The sequence below is a fragment of the Amblyomma americanum genome, chromosome 1 (genome assembly GCF_052857255.1).
Source record: "Amblyomma americanum isolate KBUSLIRL-KWMA chromosome 1, ASM5285725v1, whole genome shotgun sequence".
Classification (NCBI taxonomy): Eukaryota; Metazoa; Arthropoda; class Arachnida; order Ixodida; family Ixodidae; genus Amblyomma; species Amblyomma americanum.
Genome location: NC_135497.1, coordinates 162432635 through 162453495, shown reverse-complemented (window position 1 = coordinate 162453495; position 20861 = coordinate 162432635). Strand labels below are relative to the sequence as shown.

The 20861-nt window shown below is 43.8% G+C and overlaps 1 protein-coding gene across 2 annotated transcripts in view; it reads left to right on the top strand.

The window, feature by feature from the left end:
* The window catches only part of LOC144114079 (deubiquitinase OTUD6B-like), a 48370-nt gene that overhangs the window by 21208 nt on the left and 6301 nt on the right, over window positions 1–20861 (top strand). For both annotated transcript variants that reach the window (XM_077647560.1, XM_077647561.1), the window contains exons 4-7: window positions 8021–8158; window positions 9224–9243; window positions 12400–12445; window positions 15657–15765. In XM_077647560.1, coding sequence (XP_077503686.1) covers window positions 8021–8158; window positions 9224–9243; window positions 12400–12445; window positions 15657–15765 — 313 coding nt within the window. The remainder of the gene's footprint in view (window positions 1–8020; window positions 8159–9223; window positions 9244–12399; window positions 12446–15656; window positions 15766–20861) is intronic.

Below are 20861 nucleotides of genomic sequence, written 5' to 3'. Positions count from 1 at the left end.
CAGTGTAAATTTGTGCCATAAGACAAAAATTAAAAAGCTGATTGATTAATTTAACATAATTTTCGAAAATTGCTCTCAGTTGTGGACAGAATATCCGCTTTGCTATATACATTCTGCCGCCGACACAGTGATGGCAGATGCCGGGGTTGGCAAAAATCTTTTAACTTCCTTTTTTATTATTTTTTTATCAATAAACACTTACTACTACTACTACATTCTACCCATGCAGACCACCTGCACTGACATGTCTTTTATGGGTTTTAAAAAGAAGTCTGTTGGATAAATAAACACCTGGTTTATATGTATATGGTATGTTGTGTTGGGGGAACAGCTCTCGCTCTAGCTCGGTAGTGCAACTTGCGCAGCATGCTGAGGTCATGGCTTGGGATCTTTCTGGCAGCATGTGGATGATGTCTTTTCTCCCGCTTAGTTAAATTATTCAGTTATTTTTCAGTTCAAAAAATAAACTTATATTCCAGTGAACAATGATACAATAAAAAATTCCCTTATGTTTCTTTGGTTTGATATATACAGTAGTGAACAAAAACTTTACTGCACTAAAATTTGAGCATAAGGTTGGTGGGACGACCATGTTAGACTTTTTACGCAATAGCAACCAATGTTTATCATCATATTATGGGAGAATTTGTTCCCACAATGAATTTATTGATAAACTGCTTTCTGCGCTGAGTGAACGTATCAACAGTCATGTTTTTTATTGCAAAATGAGGCAAGAATTTCAGGCATGCCTTTTCAGAATAACCTAATGATTCAGAACTTCACACACAAGCCTTTTCCGGCGATCAGTGCTTAATTCCGCTGAAGCATGGAGTCCAGGAAGCTGTCATTGAACATCTAGTCCATGTTTCTCCACTTTTAATGATCACAGTAGGCCGGCTTGGCCACTTCATAAGGTCCACTGTCCTCTTCATCCAGTTTTTCACAAGCGTAGAAGAGTGCTTCGGGTTGTAATTCTGTTGAAACACATATCCAAATCCCAGATTCTTGCATGCCTATGGAAGCGTAACCTTTTCAAGAAAGCTCCGATGAACCTCTTTGCTCATGATACCTTGACTTCAGTCAAGGAGACAAACACCATGAGCGAAGAATCAGCCCCGTGCCATTATGTTCCCGCCTCTGTGGTTTAACGTGGGAAGTTTGGGAAGTTGGTAACAAGGCTCATATAAATTGTTTGGGGCTACATACGACAAATCCTATCATCCCTGCACAACAGGAACTTCAATTTGTCTAATGAAATCGCTATTCTCCATTCGTAATCTATCCATACCAGGTGTTCCTTTACCTACATCATTCTGAAAACCGAATTTTTTTAACAGATCTATGGCATTTAAGCTGGGCTCCTGTTATCTACAGCATGTTCTGCAATTAAACGCGCCGTAGAATGCTCCTCTTAGCTAAACCAGTGAATTGATCAAGCTCAAATTTCGCACAGAAATAGAATTTGGTTGGCAAAATTGTTTTATGCTATATTTGCTTGGTGTACTTTGCCTAGATTGATCGGGAGAAGTTGGATATTTGCACCGTCTGCAGCAGGGACGATGAAAGAAATCAAGCTACTCTCTCAGCAATTGCACCGATGTCGCCATCTCGTTTGTCTCTCACAGAGATACGGCAAAGGAGGGAGGGTGAATGTTTTGCGGGAGGTTTGAAGACTCTTTTTCGTGAAAGTCTTCAAATTTAGTGTAGTCTTGGCCAAACTAAGTTTTTTGTGAACATTGATAATGCAGTTGAATAAGCGTCTTCAAACCTCCCGCCTGTTCTCCACGGCCGACAAACGATATTGCGCCACTGGTGCAATCGTTGAGAGTGCGCCTTGTTTTGTTTGATCGTTGCCGCAGAAGGTGTGAATATCCAACTTCTTATCGATTCAGGTAAGTGCCCCAAACAAATGTGATATAAAACAATTCTGCCGACCAAATGCCAGTTCTGTGAAAAATTTGAGCTCGATCAATTCACTGGCTTAGCTGAGAGAAGCAATTTATGGCACATGTTTAATTGCAGAACAGTTTAGATCAGCACATTGCACATGACGTGTCACAGTCTATGGAGTTACTGTAGAGGCTGATAACAGGGCCAGATCTCAGGAAATGTCTATAACAATCAGTCTAGAGTTGTTTAGGCTAGCGCGAAGAATGTCCTTCTCGACAACTTGGTTAGTCGTTCTGGTGTTGTGGGACGCCAGAATGAAAGCTATCGCCGTTTTCACCACCTCCATGATTATCGATGTAAGCACGGGATGGCTACCGGAAGGCTACAACCGACCGTGCCGCTGGTTCCAGGACACTATTGACGGTTGCGAGAGGCGCAAACGGGTGTTGACCGCCCGATTAGCAACTGTTCAAGCCGCTATATCTTCCGTGGTGCTATTGGCAAGTGTGAGATAAAACGTGAATCATAGCAACAATTCTTGCACCACCTCCAGCCACTCATGTAAGCTGCATTCGATTCAGTGCTGGTTCACGGCACCAATCCTGAAAAAGTGGTGCTGGTGCCAGTGCGGTGCAGAACCAGTTCCATGGTGCAGGTGTAGCTAGGTGCAGCGCATCGGCAGCACCACACCTAATTTTCAATTGAGTGCGTGCAGGCAGGTGTTGCCATCTGCGCGTTGTGGAGGGACTCATCGTGGAGGTGTTCAGTTGTCGCGTGTATTTTTTGTGGGCGGTCGCTTTCATGCCTAACGAGACTTGAGTCAGCCACAGAGTTGGCCGTGGTCAACGACTTCGCATAGTTCCTTGTTGTGGAGTAGTTCTACTCTTCCCACAGTGAATACGAGGAAACCGACTCTGTGCTGTCTTTTGCCACAACTCACTTGCTTGGACCAACGGCAGTCGAATTCCGAAGTGCTATAAAAGCGTGGCTACAAGCTATTTCAGTCACGAATTCACGAAGCTCTTCAGACACTCAGAGAGATGTTCGAAGAACTTTCGGCGCGCTTCAAGGCCCCTGCATATTTTCCGACGCCTAGGGGAGGGCGCTCAGAACTACTGCTGAGACCCCGCCTTGCGCATTTAGCTCTTCATAAGCAGTGATAAAAAAAAAGTCTTTGGGCAGCACCACAAGGCTTCTCCACTGCTTAGCGCTAGCCCCGGCGTCCCAGTAGCCGCAGCAGAATGGCCAGGCAGCGGCGAATCTGCAGCATCTGCTTGCATGCTTAACGCTGCAGTCACAGGTACCGGTGCCGGTTGTAGCAAAACACTCTCGGATTCGCCTTGCCTGCAGTTTGCTAACAGCTCACACACCGGTTGTTGTGCTGTAAGTTTCGTGTGAACTCGCACGCACACGGACGGCCTGCCACAATTAACATACATGGCAGCGACAGCACAAAACACAAAGTTGCTGCGTAGGTTTCGGCGCAATTTTCTCACAGAATGACATCGAACCCGTCGACGACAGCGAAGACGTCCCTCAATTCACGCTCAATATTTATGAGCCAACATGCGTTGTATGCGCGTCGTCTGCTGAAAGCCGTCTGCACGTGCACAACATTTTTGCACCTCCTTGGCAGCTGGAGCCGTGGTTCCTTCCACCAAAGCGGCACCACGGCTGCACCCAAATCAGTCGCGGACGGCGGTGCAGAGGGCGCTGTGAATCGAGGGCTTTGGTGCAGCGCACCATGAACCGGTGCAAGCAGTGCAGTGAACCTCAGCTGAATCGAATGCTGCTGTAGTGTGGCAAATCCTGCCGCCTGTCATTCGAGCTGGCACAGCTTGATAGTCACCAGTCCGATAGTCGAGCCCGGATATGTCAAACTCGAAGGGGGTTGTGAAATAGTTCGATAAATCAATACTTAGATGTGTAAAACGCCAATAGATAAACTTATCTGCAACCTAAGCAAGAATACATTGGCCCAAGCTAGTGGTGCGCTTCTTGCAGCGACAGGCCGCCCGCCGGCATGCGGACAGCGCACCCTTCCCTAGTTGTCACTAGGCCTAGCCAACTTCGCATCGAAGCTGCAATGGACAGTGCTTTGGAACTAGCCAATGCCTATTGGAGGAATTCCCAATCCTGTTACTATATAAATAGAATAATCTAATTAAAATGGTTTCTAACTATGGTTTACTATGGTTTTATAGCTATGGTTCACTATGGTTTCACAGCGCTAATGCTGCCAGCAGGTGCCCAAGGCCGCATAGTTGGCCTGTCTACGCGTGCGAAAAGTTATCGAAGAGAGCCGTTTGGAGAACTGCTACTTACAGGGGCGTGATGTCGTTTGATATATCGAACGACCGGTGAAATTGGAGTTTGATTTTACATTCCCGCGTGTCAGAACTCGGCTCCACGGACTTATGCGTGCGGACTTACTGCGAAAGTGCACGCCCACCATTTGTGTTATCCCTCCGGAATGGACTATCATGGTGGGCGTAAAACTATTTTTGTGTACGGCTTTTTTTATATATCCCTCCAACCCCTATCCTTTCTTACTGTTGCACTCTCTTTCTTTCTCCCTATTCCTTTTATTCTTAATAGCCACATCTCAGGTGCTTCAGGTTGCTATGACAGATGCCGGGCTAGCAACATCTTTTTACTTGTGTTTTTATTTTATCAATAAAGAGCCATTAATAATAATAATGTTTGACTTCCCTATACTTGCACTCAGGATTTTCAGGCAGATAATCGGTGTGTTGAATATTGTCAGTAATTTGATATAACTACAGTGGTGACCTAGTGGTTTCAGCATCCACCTCTCATGTCGGAGGTGTGAGGTTTGACCCCCAGTACTGCCAGGTCCCCACTGGTGATACAGTGGGACAAGCTTCCCCCAGCCTGGTGCTCAACTTATCTTTGGTGAAATTCTTGGGAAATGGGTCTCTGACCCCACCTTGTCTAAAAAAAAAATACCTTGTGCCATGGCGCTATGCTGCCCTGGCTTCCGTTTCATGGCAAACTGTGTTCGACATATAAAGTAAGAATCATATTTGTTTGTTAACAATATTTAGGAGCATTTCGATGTAGCCAATAATTTGTAAAATTAGTGTTCGTTACAGTGAGGTTTGACATATGTACAAGTCTACACCAAACGGCCACTTATCTGTGCCTATATACATTTTTGGCTGCTCCAAGTTGCTCCAAACTGACTTCGGTCAGTCGCATCACTGCGTGGCGGAAAGTGTTAAATTTCATAAAATGGGAACAAAGGATCTGCGCCATTTCCTTTCCCCCCAAAACCAATTATAAGGATCTGCGATATTCCATAGAAATCCTCCCGCACGTTAACAAATGCAGCCTTGTGTGCAGAAGTGGCCTCACGCTTCGCCTCAATAGTCCGTGGTCGTTGAAAAGTTGGATTTTTGAGAAGTACCTGCAGCTGGACTTGTTGGTGCATATTTAGGAAAAGACATAGGAGTGCAAAAATAGGAACATGGACATAGTGAGGGAACAGGATGAGCGCGGTACCAAGCAGGGTGGTGACTTCGCTTAGTACAAGTTCTTTTCGCTGAAGGAACCCAAAGCCTGATGCGGCAGGTTGAGCTCACAATTGTATTGTCACGATATTGTCAGTATTGTTGGTAGAGATGTTATAAAGTTCTTATATTTATGAGAATGGAGCAGGGGACACACTTTCTGTTTGGCAGGGAGGTGCACAAATTTATAGTAGCCTACTCTTGATATTTTGTATGCTGGAAGAAAAGACCCTGACAGATTATATTCCTAAAGCAGCAGTATGCAGGCATGTGTGCCTGATGCATGTCTTAGTAAGTAGTAGTAGTAGTAGTAGTAGTAGTAGTAGTAGTAGTAGTAGTAGTAGTAGTAGTAGTAGTAAGACTTAAAAAACTGATGTTGACCAATAGGAAAAAGAAAAAAAAAAGACGTTTCGGCTCCCATATGGGAGCCTTGTTCACATTTAGATGGCACAGGCAAGGGATCGAGATTAAATATTCTTGAAAAGAGTGTGCAGGGAACGTGCGTATACAGGGGTTAGATTTCCAGTGTTGCAACTGAGGGTGTGATTAGTCATTTGAATGAACAATGATTCAAGGTGAAGGCAACGGAGCAAATTCTTTTCATTTGTCTGCACGTGTGCCCTGCCCAAGTCGATGTCGTGGCTGGTTGATACGGAGTGTTCAGTGACAGCATTGGAGTTCACTTTTTGGTTTTTAACATCGTTACAATGTTCTTTTAGGTGCCTTTTAAAATCGCCAGTTTTGCCAATGTAGATACTGTCACAGCAGAAACACGCGATGCTGTAAACAACGCAAGGGTACTTTTCGTTGGGAAGAACGTCTTTGATGTTAACCAGTGCATGTCGCACTTTCTTTGTCAGGACATGGGCCACATGTGTACAGAACAGTGGCATGTTTCAGAGGGGACGACACAGGAGCTTCATGTGTTGGGCAAGATAACTGCTTTTCTATGCATGCCACAAAAGCATCTGGGTAGTCGTTGCGTGAGAGTTCTTGCCACACAGCATCAAAGTCGGTTGCCCGGTCTTCAGGAGAGCTGGAAGTGCATTCTGCTCACTTGACTGCAGCGGTGGCAGAGTGGTTTGAGTAGTAAGTGGTTATTATTAAAATAATAATAGAAAGGAAGGAAAAGATTTTTGCTAGCCTCGGCATCTGCCATCAATACTGAAGCACCTGAGCTGGGCACTGCCTCGCATGCGGGAGATGCGGGGTTCAATCCCCAGTCCCGCTAGGTACCCACCGGTGATACAGTGGGTACAAGCGTTCACCTGGCCTGGTGCTCGGCTTCTTTAAGGTGGATTGGTTTCCTGTAAATGCTGATTGATGCATTTTCCACTATTGTGTTTTACCAATACATCCAGGAAGGGCAACACACCATTCGCTTCTTCTGCCTCTTACGGGAGCCGAAACGTCGTTTTTGGTTGTTTGTTGTTTTTTTGTTTTGGTTGGTGCCCATTTTTAAGTTTAAAATGGTTGTCCCCAACCAGACAAGATTTTGTTCAACTCTCGGCTCCAGTAGTAGTAGTAACAGTGGGAAGAAACTTTGTTGCACTGCAGAGGAATAGAAAAAATTTCGTTCAAGGGTTCAGTAATTAGGTTGGCCTTTGTTCAGGGCCTTTGAATGGGAAAGACCAGAGTAAGCCATTCATTTTATTTTGGTCTGCTTGAATCGCCTTTCATTTACAGAGCGCAGATTTTGCAGTTGCTTTTTGTGGATTCAAGGGCCTTGCAATATGGGCAATAAGTGCATTCCTGCATTACAATTGTTTCACACTGCCTGCAATGTGCATGTGGAAAGCTTTCGGCACTATTGCTTTGCTGCATGCTGAATGTCATGCAGTCATGTGTTTGTGGTCTGAGAGATGAAGATAGTAAATTCACTTATGCTCCCACTGGAAAGCAGGAATATGAAAATTGGCACGAAAAATTGATTTATAAAATCAGTGTTCTTTATTTTATGGAATTAAAAAAAAAAAGATTCTCAATTGGTTATAGAGCTAGAGGTAAAAAAATTACTAAGATCAATTGAGTTTGAGTTGTGGTGCTAACATACCTTCCTGGCCTCTGTTGTGCTTTTGTTTTGTTGTTGCTGCTAATGCTGCTGAGAGATTTACCCCTGAGGAGCACTGAAGCATCTTTTAACACAGTTGCTAGAGCTCTAGTGTAGAAAGGGACTGCAGTTGGGATCTGCCACTGCATTGGAGGCTGTGCTCCTGTGCCACTTCTGCGGTCGTGTCAAGTGACAGATGACTGTGGTGCACTTTATTTTTCTCTGGCATGCTTAAACTGGTTACAGCCAGTGTAAGTACATGACTTGCTACATTTACTTGGCCTTTTTTCTGCATTAATCTGCTTGTAATGACGCTATAATTTGCAGTGGCAGTAGGAGCTCTCTGCATTTTGTAAGCCACTCTCCACCAAAATGACACTCTAGAAGCCATGAAGGTGGCAGGGATTCGAAACTGGCTCAGGAAGTAGCAAGCAGGCTCTGAAGTGAGATTGTAGGTTCCCTGCTTTGTGTAGGGGGACAAAATTTGGCTTTAAGGGATGTAATTTTGTAAGAATTTGCGTGAAATGTGTTTTTCATGCTGTTACAGGAAAAGAAGCGGCAGAAGGAAGTGCAACGTGAAAAAGAGATCGCTGCACAGGAAGTGGAAAACCAATTTCTCCCACGTGCTGTCGAGGAGAGAGAATTATATGAAATTCTTGCAAAACTTGGCTTGGCTGTTTATGAGGTATGGGACCAGGACTGTAATTTCACTCTGAACACAATGCCAGTAAAGTAACTCCTATATTTTTAGCATGTTGCTGCATTTAATGTGTAGTTTAGCAACGGCTAAACTGGTGCGGAGAAAAGTGGTCTACTGCTCATCTTATTCTTTAGAATGTAGGCTTTAAATACCCTGTTAGTGTTTTTAGGTTGTAGTCACACATCCACGTAGCATGCAGCCAGTCATTGCAGCACTTCACTGTGCTATTTATAAAAAATAAAAAGCTTCAGCCCCCCTTTGAGTGAATGCATAACGTGATGGCTCTATTCTGGAAATAGCTTCTTGCTTGGCAATAACTTTTCTCCTGGTGCTCATTTTCTGTGGGGCAAAATGCTTTTAAGAATGAATCTTCAGCCCCACCTCATGAAGATCAAACAAACATTAGTCATAGTGCTCTATGGCCAAGCTGTCCTCGCGATATTAAAATCAAACCATCAACTTCTTGTTTGAATCTGCCTAAGTGTATCAGTGCAGTTGACATTTTGCTGCTGAGCCCAAGGTCTTGGGATCAAATCTTAGCCGCCGCAGCCATATTTTGACAGAGGTGAAATGCAGAAATGCTTGCGTGTTGTACAATGTTAGTGCATGTTAGATTATCTCTGATGTTCGAAGTTAATTAGAAGTTCACTGTAATGTCCCTTGTAGCTCATGTGCAGCATCTGAATGTTAAACTCCACATGCCTACCGATAACTTAATCTGTTTTCTAACCCTGTACGACATGTATTTATTACGGATGTGTGTTCAACATGCCGCTAAAAAAAATGCATCTATCGCAAGTTTTCTGCGTCTTACATACATATAAATGCAGGCTTTTTCTATTTTATCTTTTTTTTTCTTTACAAAATTTTAGCATGCATTTAAATTTCTCTCATTTAGCTTTCAGAAATAAAGCATCTTCATTTTCTGTTACTATTATGTGAGCAAGCAAACATGACATAAGTGTTTGCTGCTAAGTCACGGCAGACCTGGAATTGAGTCTGTGCAGTTGTATTACTGCCAGAGTGAATCACATCGCTTTCCCTTTTCAGGTGCCTTCTGATGGAAATTGGTAAGTCTCCACATTTTGCTACTAAAAACTGACGTGGTGTGAAAAAATATACGAGCACTCCACGAACATATTATAATTTTTTTCTTTTGATATGAAAATTCATTTTCTGGCGAAGAGGTTGAAGCATTGCATATTCATGCAAGTGCAAATTCTTCATTTCTAGGTGCAAGTATAGAAGCTCAGCTATAGCTGTCACTGTGTCCTGAAAGGCGGTGAATAATTGCTTTTTTTTTTTTTTTCATAGGTATCTTTAGATTAAAATACCGTCTTGTGCAGTGTGTATAGGTCAAACATACCGCATTTACTCGTGTAATTTGCAACCTCGCTTAATTTGCACCTTCATGTAAGTTACACACCCCTAATTTATTATCTGGCTTTATAAAAATAAAATAAAAAGGCATATTTTACGGTTCCCGCTGCACCAGACCACCAGCATACACACGGGGCCGCGCAAGGCAGGCTTGGGAAGATCAGCGTGGCCGCATCACCGTGTGCAGCTGAAAAATGTGCGAGTGGCGAGGGGACGAACTGCGTGCTGTTTACCGACTCGCTCGCACTGGTAGTTGCTTTCATGGCTGAGCAGTTGCAAGAGCAAATTTCTGGTAATCTCTGGCACGCGCCAGAATCTGAAACTACTGAACCGTTTGCTGTTCGGTTTGCCGCTAGTCAGCCGGGCTGCACTCGAGGGTGCCGTTTTATCCCCTTTTGTCTCCATTTACCTCTTAAGAGCTGGCTTTGCATGCTTTGAGCTTTGCACATGCCGTCATGCCATCCCGCGGGGAACTACATAATGTGGGGCGTAGCAGGAGGGAGTATGAGTTTTATATTTGGAGTCAACTTTTTTTCTGGCCAGCATGGGGTGCTGTTAAGGTTAGTGTTAGTTCGGGGCGTGGGAGCTCCACGAGCGAGGATCCTGTCAACACGGTTGCTGGGTGGAGACTAAAGTGCTTATTGCAGTAGGGGAAGGGAGAGAGAGAGAGAGTATAAAAGAAAGCACTTACGGAGTAGTGGAAGTGCAGGCATCAGAAGGAATGGGGAATGCATCATTCGACAGGGCAGTAGGGGTCTGTTGTCGTTGGGGAAGACGCTGTGCTTATTTTCTTGGAAGCAGCTAGCCCATGCTAGTTTTCTTGGAGGCGGCTGAGGCCGAGGCAAGGGCTACTGGGGCAACCCTGCATCACTTGGCCAACGAACATGACAGGTGCGAGTTAGGGGGTCAACGCATAGGTGGCAGTATGTGGTATATATAAACTTTGCCAAGATGTATAATGTTCAAAATGTTCTAAATCCTATGAGGTTGAAGTTGAGTAGATGTATTGTTTCCATACTGATGGTGTAATCCTGTGAAGGTACAATAAGTTCACGTTGGTTGCACACTCGTTTTGGTCGGATATTTGTCGAAGGTTGTGTAAATGTATGAAAGATGCAGGTGTTTTATTTATGCTTAAAGTATTCTGTGAAATGCATAGCTGTAATGCTTTTGGTGCAGTTAAATGTGATCATGTTGGATCTGTGCATATCTTGAATTTTATCTGAATCAGTTCACTTTTGGAATTTTTGTTATTACTGTTCCTTTTACATTTATTTGCTCGCGTATGCTGGAATGGCAGGTGTTTAATTTTTTTCTCAGTATTTTAAAGTAATCAGGCCCCATTCCCTGGGGCATAGCTGGAGGATTTTCCCCTGTTATAGATATTATGCAGAAGTGCTGCCATTACTAAGAGCTGAACGCCGTGCATACCATACAGAGTCCGTTATCATTTAAAAAAGCACAAAACATAAAGGAACCACATGCAGGACAAAGCAGCATTGTTTGCTTGTTTCATTTGTGTTTTGTGCTTTTTTGGTGCTGACGATGTTTAAGTGAGCATTTTAAATTGACGTATTTCAGTGCACTTTACAGGCAGGGAAGGTGTTAAGATAACCACTGTGGCAGCTGGAAACTGGAAATGATATGATGGTAGAGACGTAATTGTCTTTTGCTGTACTTGACTACCTAGCAAGCCACTATTCCACCACGAGGTTGCAAAAGTACAACATAGCACATCCTAACCATGGTGGACTGATGTTATGTCAGCCAAGTGACTGGGGGAATTTTCTCGTAAAAACCAAGCTAAGGAATTAGAAGGATTAAACTTGCCACCTAGGTATACAGCATATTTTTGCCTACGCATAGGAATAGGCAACTTTTCAAGGGCAGATGGGGCATACCCTCTAGAGAGTTTTTGCAAGGCTTTATTCCTCTGTGTGTACCAGTTTGAAGAGGATGAACTTAGTTTCTGATGTGCTGCAGGTGCATTGGGCTGCTATATGGTAGTAAATGGTTTAACTGCATAATTGGCCATCATGTGATGGTCATGTGCACAAAAGACATATGGAACATGAAAATATTGGGAGCACCCCACACTGTGCCTTTAGAGGCCAACTGCAATGAAAATTTACTTTGGCTGGAAGGCCTCTTAATATGTTGGGTACATCATAAGCACAGCCAGGTCTCTCCATAAGGGGGGGCGGGGGGCGTGCTCAAAGTAGCGACACCTTACCGGACATGATGTCCGTACGTGTCACCGTGAGCCTTCCTTGAGCCAGACTCATTAGGAATGATTGGGTTATGGATAGAAAATTGATATTGAAAATAGGTTTTTGGGAAAGGAAATGGCGCATTACCTGTCTCACATATCGGTGGACACCTGAAGGGATGAAGGACACGGGAAGGGATGAAGGAGGGACTGATAAAAGAAAGGAAGCATTATAAAGGGTAGCATGGACTAAACTCATTCAAGCGGAGACCACTTTTTGTTTCAAATCGTCTGCTTTCACCCTTCCATCACCAAGATGATACTGACTTTCAGTTCATTGTCAACAAACCACAATACCACAATCAGACTGCCAAGCCACACTTTAGCCTGCAGCATTCTAAACAGCATGGATTGTAAAGCTGCAGGCTAAAGTGCGGCTTGGCAGTCCAATTGGCAGTCTCAGGTGCTTCAGTAGTACATGCACGGTGTCTGGCAGTGTGGCTGTGTGAAAATTTTTAATGTATTGTTTCTGTTAACTTTCAACTTTTTGTTGCTTTTAAATTGTTCGTTTTTCTTTGCTTGCTTGCTCCAAGTATGGTCTTGAAACTCTTGCGCTTTCTTTTTATTGCTTTCTTAGCATGTACAAAGCTATGGAGCATCAGCTTGGCCTTTTTGGTGTCATGGTAAGCACTTTTTTTCAGTGGTTTATTTTTATTGTGTGTTATTAACGAAAAATGATATTTGGTGCCAATAACTGAAACCACCTTGCATCTCATAGCATATGGTGTGTGGTTGTAGTGTGGAGCCTTTACTCAACTGTTTTCAGATGCATCAGTACAGAGCGGGGATTAGACAGTGGAGGTTTGTATCCGTTCTGGGGTGGTTGCGACTTCTATGCAAACAAAAAATGACAGATGCCCCTCGTTTTTTAGGACGAGCTGCTTGTGGTTTGCTGAAGGGCATTTCTTAGGTCAGCGAATAGGGTGTCTGTCCACAGCAAAAATACAATATGTGCGTTTGGTCTTTTTTGGTGCGTGTGTTTTCTTGGTCAAGCATGGAACATGCACTGTCATTTGTGCAAAAGTATTTGAGTCACCTGCACTTTAGGGACAAGTAGTGGTTCACTATGAGGCAATGTGTTGCGGGTGCAAAGTGCATTGTAGAAGGGACCAGATGACAGTTCTAAAACTCTTGCCCTTGCTCTAAGCTTTACAGATGAATTTGTGCCTGTATAAGGTCTTTTAAAATTGGAAATTCTCATTTTGAAACAGTCACAAAATTTCTTCCAGCTTAATGCCTTGTTCCTTCTTATCATAGTAGCATTTATGTAAAAATAGTAAGAAGTGATCTGTAAATGAGTGAAGGGTTAGCCTGTGAGTATTATTTATGCTAACTGCTTAGCTTATGCCTTTTATTCTTCACGGGCATTTAATATGCATTTTACACAATAAACGGTGAAGCATTGTTTTCGACACAATGAAAGGTGAAGCATTGTTTTCGTAATGCAATGATGACCTTTAGATGGCCTCCCAAAGCTTTGGATGACAGCTGATGTGGCAACATTTTTTTTCCCTTTGCCCTTGTGCCTTCGATTATTAGGCTTATGACCAGAAGGCCTTTACCCTAAAGGCATTTACCTTGAAGGCCTTCACCCTAATGCCCTTTATCATTGCCATTATCATTATGACCCTCATCATTATTTAGTAACGTCCTGTATCATTCCAAAACTGCTGCAATCACTGACTAACTGTCCCTATCATTAACTACTACTGTCTCGTCTAAGTTCCCATAATCACCCATTACAACCTTATGGTCTACTGCTGACGGCATGTGAGACCATGGTGATGTCATGAGGTTTTGGTACCACTTTTCTTGGTCAACGCTGCCAGGTTTCGTTGCTCATGCGAAACCCCTCTCTGTAATGCGAAAGCCCTGAGGGTAAAATAAATGAAATGAAATGAGCCATTTAATGCTTTCGCATTAATAGCAAAGATTGCTCTTTGGTTTGATTATTAGGCTGCGGTGGCTGAATATCGATAAAGGTGAAATTGTGATGGTGATTTGATTTTTAATGACTCGGGGGCAGTTTGGCCAAAGGATGCCATGGCTAAAGTGTTTTTGGTCTGCCCGAGGTGAAGTCAGGAAGCCATTTTCCTAAGCATTCCACCTCAAGGAAAGGCTGAGCAGGCCAGGTGAAAGCTTGCACAGAGTATAAAACACTTGTCTAGAACGCCTGAGCTACATGCTCCAGATTTGGAAGGCGGCTGCCAAAGCCATGAAGGCCTGTAAGCCAAGGAAAGACTATGCTTTCCTGTTAGTGTAGTTGCTCATGTTCACTTCCAGCTCGTTTCAAACCAGATGTTATCAATCTGTTATCAAGATGTTGCGTGTGCAGTCTAGAACACGTCTAGAGCATGCAGCTCAGGCGTTCTAGATAAGCGCTTTGTGTTCTCTACCCATTGAAAACCAGCGGGTACCCAGTTGCACCGAGTTTTTGAACCTCGCTTCTGCCGCAAATGAGATGGAGCTGAAATGCAAAAACGGCTTTGTGCTCTACATTGCCAGTGCACTATAAAGAGAACCCCAGATGGTCTGCATCATCTCGAACTCTCCACTACACCATCTTATTTTTGTGCATCCTTTCACTCCCTCCTTCATCCCTTTCCACACAGCACAGTTCATGTCCTTACTGTGAGTGAAACAGTTACTGTGCTTTGTTTTCCTCATAAAACATTTGCACTTTTTGCAGTATTAGCAAGATCTTTCCAGCTTGTCAGCATTTCTCATGCATTGGTGAAAATCTTGTGTATAAGCTCAATGTCTCAGTTAGATTGGCTTGATTTACAGAACACCTTTGAAATAAGTAAAACCTCGTTGATACGCTTTTAAAAAAATTGCGGAAAAAATGTATTATCCGAGAAAACGTATGATCCAAACTGCCTAATTATTAAAAATGTAACTGATAAATGAGGTACAGAGACATTTATTGACAATTTCACTGCACAAAAATGTCGATTAGCATTTCTTGGTACCAGATCTGAACAGATCCTTTTCTAGTGCTCGTGGATTTCAGCTCGCATTTGCGCTGTCTTAAGCATGGAAAGAACATCATTACGCATCCGGTTCGTCAGCAGCAATGACGAAAGTAACCAGAATCTCTTCCTCATAATTTGTGGATGCTTCACTCCTTTATACCTAAGTACTGCGGGGAATTCACCGCACCGGCTGACTGTCAGTGTTCCCACCTCTCCCCCCTTCCTTGCTAACTGCGGAGAAACCTCGGCATTTCTCTTCATGTCGCGTCCCCGCAAAAACTGCTCTCTCGAATACTAGCGTGCCGTTTTTAATCCTGTTGTTGTTGGTGGTAGCGATGGTAGTGCTTCGCCTCTTTGCACTTGAGCACTGCAGAAGCTACCACGGCGGGTGACTGCCATTGCATTTCAGCTCTTCATGTCGCGTGCCCTCACATTCGGCAGACTTATATATTTGCACATGTGCGGTTGGTCAATAAACGTATTATACGACCACAGTTTATCGAAATTTTAAACGTAGTAGGCAATATTTGCATTGCTGTTTCAGGCTCCTTGTTTGTAAAGTGCTCAAATACGGTATCTAGAGGTCCATGTATGGGTGAACTTAAGTGCAATATTTGTGAGCTACCTTGTGGCTTAAAGGACATGCAAGGAAATAAAGCAATTAAGAGGGGGGGACATTTGGTTTTAGTGTATTCTAGAAATTTCAGTGCACTTGTACCAATTGTGAAAGACGTGTTCAAGTTGGAAACCGCTTTTCAGGGCATTTAATTTTGACTATAAAGAAAATTATCTTTGTTCTAATGTAGTGCTAACAGGCAGCTCTATTAGGATTCCTCTGCTGTCTTGTAATTTTTGTCAGAAATCCATGAGTGAACTGCGGCAGGAAACTGCCAACTACATGCTGTCCCATGCTGAAGAGTTCCTTCCTTTTCTGACGAGCAAGAAGAGTGGAGACATGATGACTACCGGTAACCAGTCATTCTTTTTTTGTATATACCTGCTTCATATAGACAACATTTAGTTTTATTCAATGGGTGCAGCCATTTTGTATGACATAAGGTTTTGTCACGGTGCAGCCTAGTGCATAGCGTTAGGAATTTGCTAATAGCAAAAGTGTCTTACAAACCTGGTTTTTCTGCATGAAAGCATTGAATGCAGCTGAGTGTGACGATGAGAATATCTCTTTATTAACACTCCAGCATTTTCAGTATTGCCATGCTCATCAAGCAGAATTAGAATGAGTTCGAGTTATATGTGAGCTCTTAATGAGTGCCCGACCCTCAGAGGTGTTGCAAAAGTTGTCAGTTTGTGATACATGAAGAGAGGCTGAATTCAAATGAAACATGGAGGTGCCCAACCCATGTGTTAGGAATAGGTGACAAATGCCGAAATTTTGTGTTTCTGAAGGTGGCAACCAGAATGTACTATAGAGGACAAAAGTCTCCAGGATAAGTGGCAAACAATTAGGTGCAGAGCTGCCATGTCTGCCATTGATCATCACATTTCATTGCCACACTATAGACAATATTGTCTCTACTTCCACCTCCACAAGTATGGTCTCGAGCCACTGGCCAGTTACAGAGCTATCTGCTTCAGTTGCTGCTTGTGTGTCTTTACGAGACTTTCGTCCCAATTGTACAAGTCACATCAGAAGAGAATGGCATATAGGGTCCGTTTGATTCGCCTGCACTACATGAACTGATTCTCGCGGTGCTGCACTTCACCTTTCATTTCGAAAAAGTGCAGACGCCGTGCTGGTATAGTTCAGGAAAGCTGTGCGCCTCCTCAATGGTCATTGCTGGAATCTTGCAGCTGCAGCTGCCATTGAAGCAGATGATGGCTTGCATGTTGTGGTAAATGGCGAAGGGGGTCAAGTTATTCCACTCGTCAAGAAGAATGGTGCCTGACTCGGGCCTTGCTTGTACGGAGTGTTGCTGGGGCACCGTAATTAGGGCGCCACCTGAGAACGCGGTGACGCAGGCAGTAGGGTGGTGGCTCTTGCTGGCACTTCGCACCTCTTGACTTACCTGTCACCGGCGTCTTTCCTTTAGGCCAATAAATTTATGACAACAACAGTAATACTTGACACGAGGTATGTTAACTAGAAAGCAAACGTGCATGCAGCATGATGCACGTTGTAAAAACTGTGTAACATGTAACTCGGTGCTTGCAACATCTCTGTTGTGTTTTTGCGCCTGCTGCAGTGACTTGCAAATGCATAGAGGCTGGTTCATGGAAACACTTCAATCCATTGTGCTGTTTGAAAGTTCTTCATGTGGTCTGGGATGTTGGTGGTTGTTGAGGTGGACGGCGCACAGCTGGCTGCAATTTGCTGGCGACGCCATGGCTAGCAGACAACCAGGCCTGCACTCAACCGCTCGTTTTTGAAGCAGCCAGTGCCATGCTGCACTTGAACTGCCGGAACTGGCGCTGCACACTTGCGGAACCTAAGCGGCACCACCACAGAACTTTACAGAGCTGGTGCAGAGAGTGCAGGCGAATCGAACGGACCTAGAGCCTTTAGACCAGAGTGCACTGACAGGCGACATTGTAAGATGTAAGAGACGTACTGTTCTTATATGACCATATGAGTGTCACATTTGTGAGCTAACATATGACTCCCCAAATTTTTAAAACCCCGGATGCCGGTGCGTTTAGTTCACAGAACCATGGTTTATTTTTGGCGTGACTGGTATGTCTGCATGGCTTGTTGGCGTGACTGGTATGTATGTATGCATGCACTCCTGTTCATGACATTAATATTGATATATGGAGTACTCGCAGCAAGACAGCTGCTGCGACGTGTGAGTAAACTTACTGCTGCTGCCTGCTATCTCTGCCATTTATTTTTGATAAAAGAAGTTTTCTTTGAAATTAAAGTGCATTACTTCAGTTATTACCAATGTCATATTAATATCTGGGGCACTTTCAAGTGGGGCACTTCGTATTTTGAGGTTAAGGGTCTAGCACTGTGTAGGCATTATGAATATGTTTATTTAACAGTGTCACTATTGTGTTTTTTTTGCTGTTTTCGTTTCTTATAAGAAAAGTGTTTCAGACTATCCACTTTGATTACAAAGAAAAAGACCTTTAATAAAAATTTCCTGACAAAATATGTTCTTAATGAGTGACTGAACTGTTGCCAGGAGTATAATCATTGTTCCAGTCACATGCATTTTTTTTCCCTCCTCTCATCTTTTCTTGTGTCTCGTCATCAGACAGCAGTATTCATCTGTGAAGAAAGTGCAGCGCTTGTCGACTTCTTTCACATGCTGTACTGTGTGCATTTGAAATGCTTATTTTGGGCGTATGCAGCCTAAGCAACTCTTAAATAGTCCAGATCTTTGGGACTTGAAGTGGATTCAGTGGATTCACTATTGCCCTACAGTTAGCACCCGCAAAACAGCATGATTGGTTAATTCTCTGTTATGTTTCTTCACTCAAGTGGACATTCAACTGGTACTATGTGGACTTATGCAAACCCTAAAACATTAAACTTATGCATCGTGTTTTGCTTGGTCATTTCAAAGTGATCACAAATAAGTCTAGGGACTCAAATGGCGTTAAGGGCAAGCCGTGCTTAAATAATTGCTTGCACAGAGTAGAATAGATTTTCAAGCTGGCATATGGGACTGAAAAATGGTGAGTAGTTGCTGCTGTTACCAGTTATTACCATAAAGCACCAGCAGATATGGCAGCAGTCTGAGCTGCTTCGGTTTTAGAACAGTTGCAAGAAACAAGACTTACTTATGGGAAGATGGCCAAGGTTTTTAATGACCTGTATTCATAAATTAGTCTGGAAAATGTCTGAAGATAGTAAGTACATGTACATTATGAAATGGAGATTTATTAACCGAAAATGATCAGGAAGTACATTTTTATCAGTTTTGCTCACTTCAAAATTTTAGAGCTATTTGTTGTGCTAGCTTCAGAATGTTCTTCAGAATGCTTCTACAACCTTTGTCCGTAAAGTTCCGAGACTGAGTCGATTAAAAAAAAAGGCATTTAACATTGAAATCATTTGTGAAGCACCCCTTCGAAATAGTCTCTCTTGCAGTCTATACACAGCTTCCAGCGCTTCTTCAGGTCTTGGAAACAGTTGGAAAACGCTTCTTTTAGCAGGGCTGTCAGCTCCTTAGTCGTGGAGTCTTGAATGGCCTCCATGCTTCCCATCCAGTGACCTTTTAGGGCTCTCTTCAAACGAGGAAACAGGAAAAAATCGCATGGGGAGAAGTCAGGCGAGTATGGCAGATGGGGAAGTACAGTAATGCTGTGCTTGGTGAGAAATTTTGTCACGCTGAGAGCAGTGTGCAGCCTTGTGTTATCGTGGAGAAGGCTCCATTGTCCAGGTGCCCATAAGTCAGGGCGACAGCGTAGCAGTGCATCACACATGTGTTGGAGCACGCGGATATAAAACTCCCGATTCACCGTCTGCCCTTGTTGGACGAACTCATGGTGTATGACACCTCTGGCATCGAAAAAAAACTTTCAGCATCGTATTTGTTTTGGTCTTCTGTCGCCACACCTTTCTCGACGCCAAAAAGCTTGTGGACCGCCATTCGGCGCTCTGCCTCTTTGCTTGAGGATCGTATTGAAAACACCATGTTTCGTCTTCAGCAATGATGTGGTCGACGAATGCAGCATCGGTCTCTGCCTCGGAGAGCAAATCAGCGCTCACTTATGCCCGCGTGTACTTCTGGTCCTGTGTGAGGGAGTGTGGCACAAGTCTGGCATTCAGCTTTCGTTTCCCCAAGTTGTCACGCAAAATTTGGTGGCATGTTGTCCTACTAATGTCGAGAGTATCTGATACCATGCGGACTGTAATGGTGTGGTCTTGCTGTACGATTGCCCTGATCCGAGCCACGTTGTTTTCATTCCGTGAGGTTGAAGGGCGCCCCTGCCTTGTGTTGTCTTCCACCGACATTCTTCCCGAAACGAACCTCTTGTGCCACTCGAAAACTCGCGCCTGCGATAATGTCGTTGCCGTAAGCATCACGAAGGAGGTCATACGTCTGTGTGGCTGTCTTGCCAAGCTTCACACAGAATTTTATGTTCGCACCCTGTTCGAGGTCGACGTCCATCTCCACATTCACTCACAGTAAAAGGTGCAGACCACTAGTGGCAACGTATTTTTCTACATGTAGTGCCATCTAGCAGCTGCGACAGCAATTAACATAAATAGCTCAGGTTAGCCCGAAAGGATGGCGCTACACATACGCACCAACATTTGTTTTGGGGGATCATTTCTAAAGAAGAGAATGTATCAGTCTCGAAACTTTACGGACAGAGGTTGTAGTTTACCCTAGGTACTGTCGCACAGCATGGTGGTGACCGCACTTGTGTGTTTCTGTATCAAAAGGTTGAAACTTCATGGTGCCTTGCTTTCATGGTGAGAGCTCTAAAGGACGTGGTTGATATTGGAATCAGCATATTGTGTTGCAACAGGAAACTCTTGCATTCATCTTCAGGGCAGTGAAAATGTTATCCAGGTGCGCCTGAGCCATACAAGTCATGGAGTGGTCGTTATTGAGAATGTACCAATAGTGGTCATGTGGTCCATGCGGGCGTGGAATCCCTTGTGGACGTGGGAGTGTGTGCTGTCATCAGAGAAGGGGCAAAGCACAGTGGCTGCTGTCTGTCACTTCTTTGGCCTCTGAAGTGGGGATGCGATGTGAGGCAAAAAGACTGGGAGCTATTCCTGCTAGTGGTACTTTTGCAGAGCACTTGCTTAATAAAGTGACATGTATCTTTGTCATTCATTTGAATGCAGTGTATAACCTGTTGAATCACTTCCGTTACAGCTGAACCCAAACGAACTCAAACGGGATCACGAAATAGTTCACTATATAAAGTATGGCAATAGATAACTTTACCTGTAACCTACAAGCACAAATGCATTGCCACTCACTCTAGTGACTCGCTTCATGGAGCGACGTGTCCCCCGCTGGCGTGTGCTGAAGATCACCGCTCGCTAGGCGTTGCTAGGCCCAACCTGCTTTGCATTTAAGCTGCAGCAGACGGCTCTTTGGAACTAGCCACTGCCTATCGTAAGATGTCTAATTCT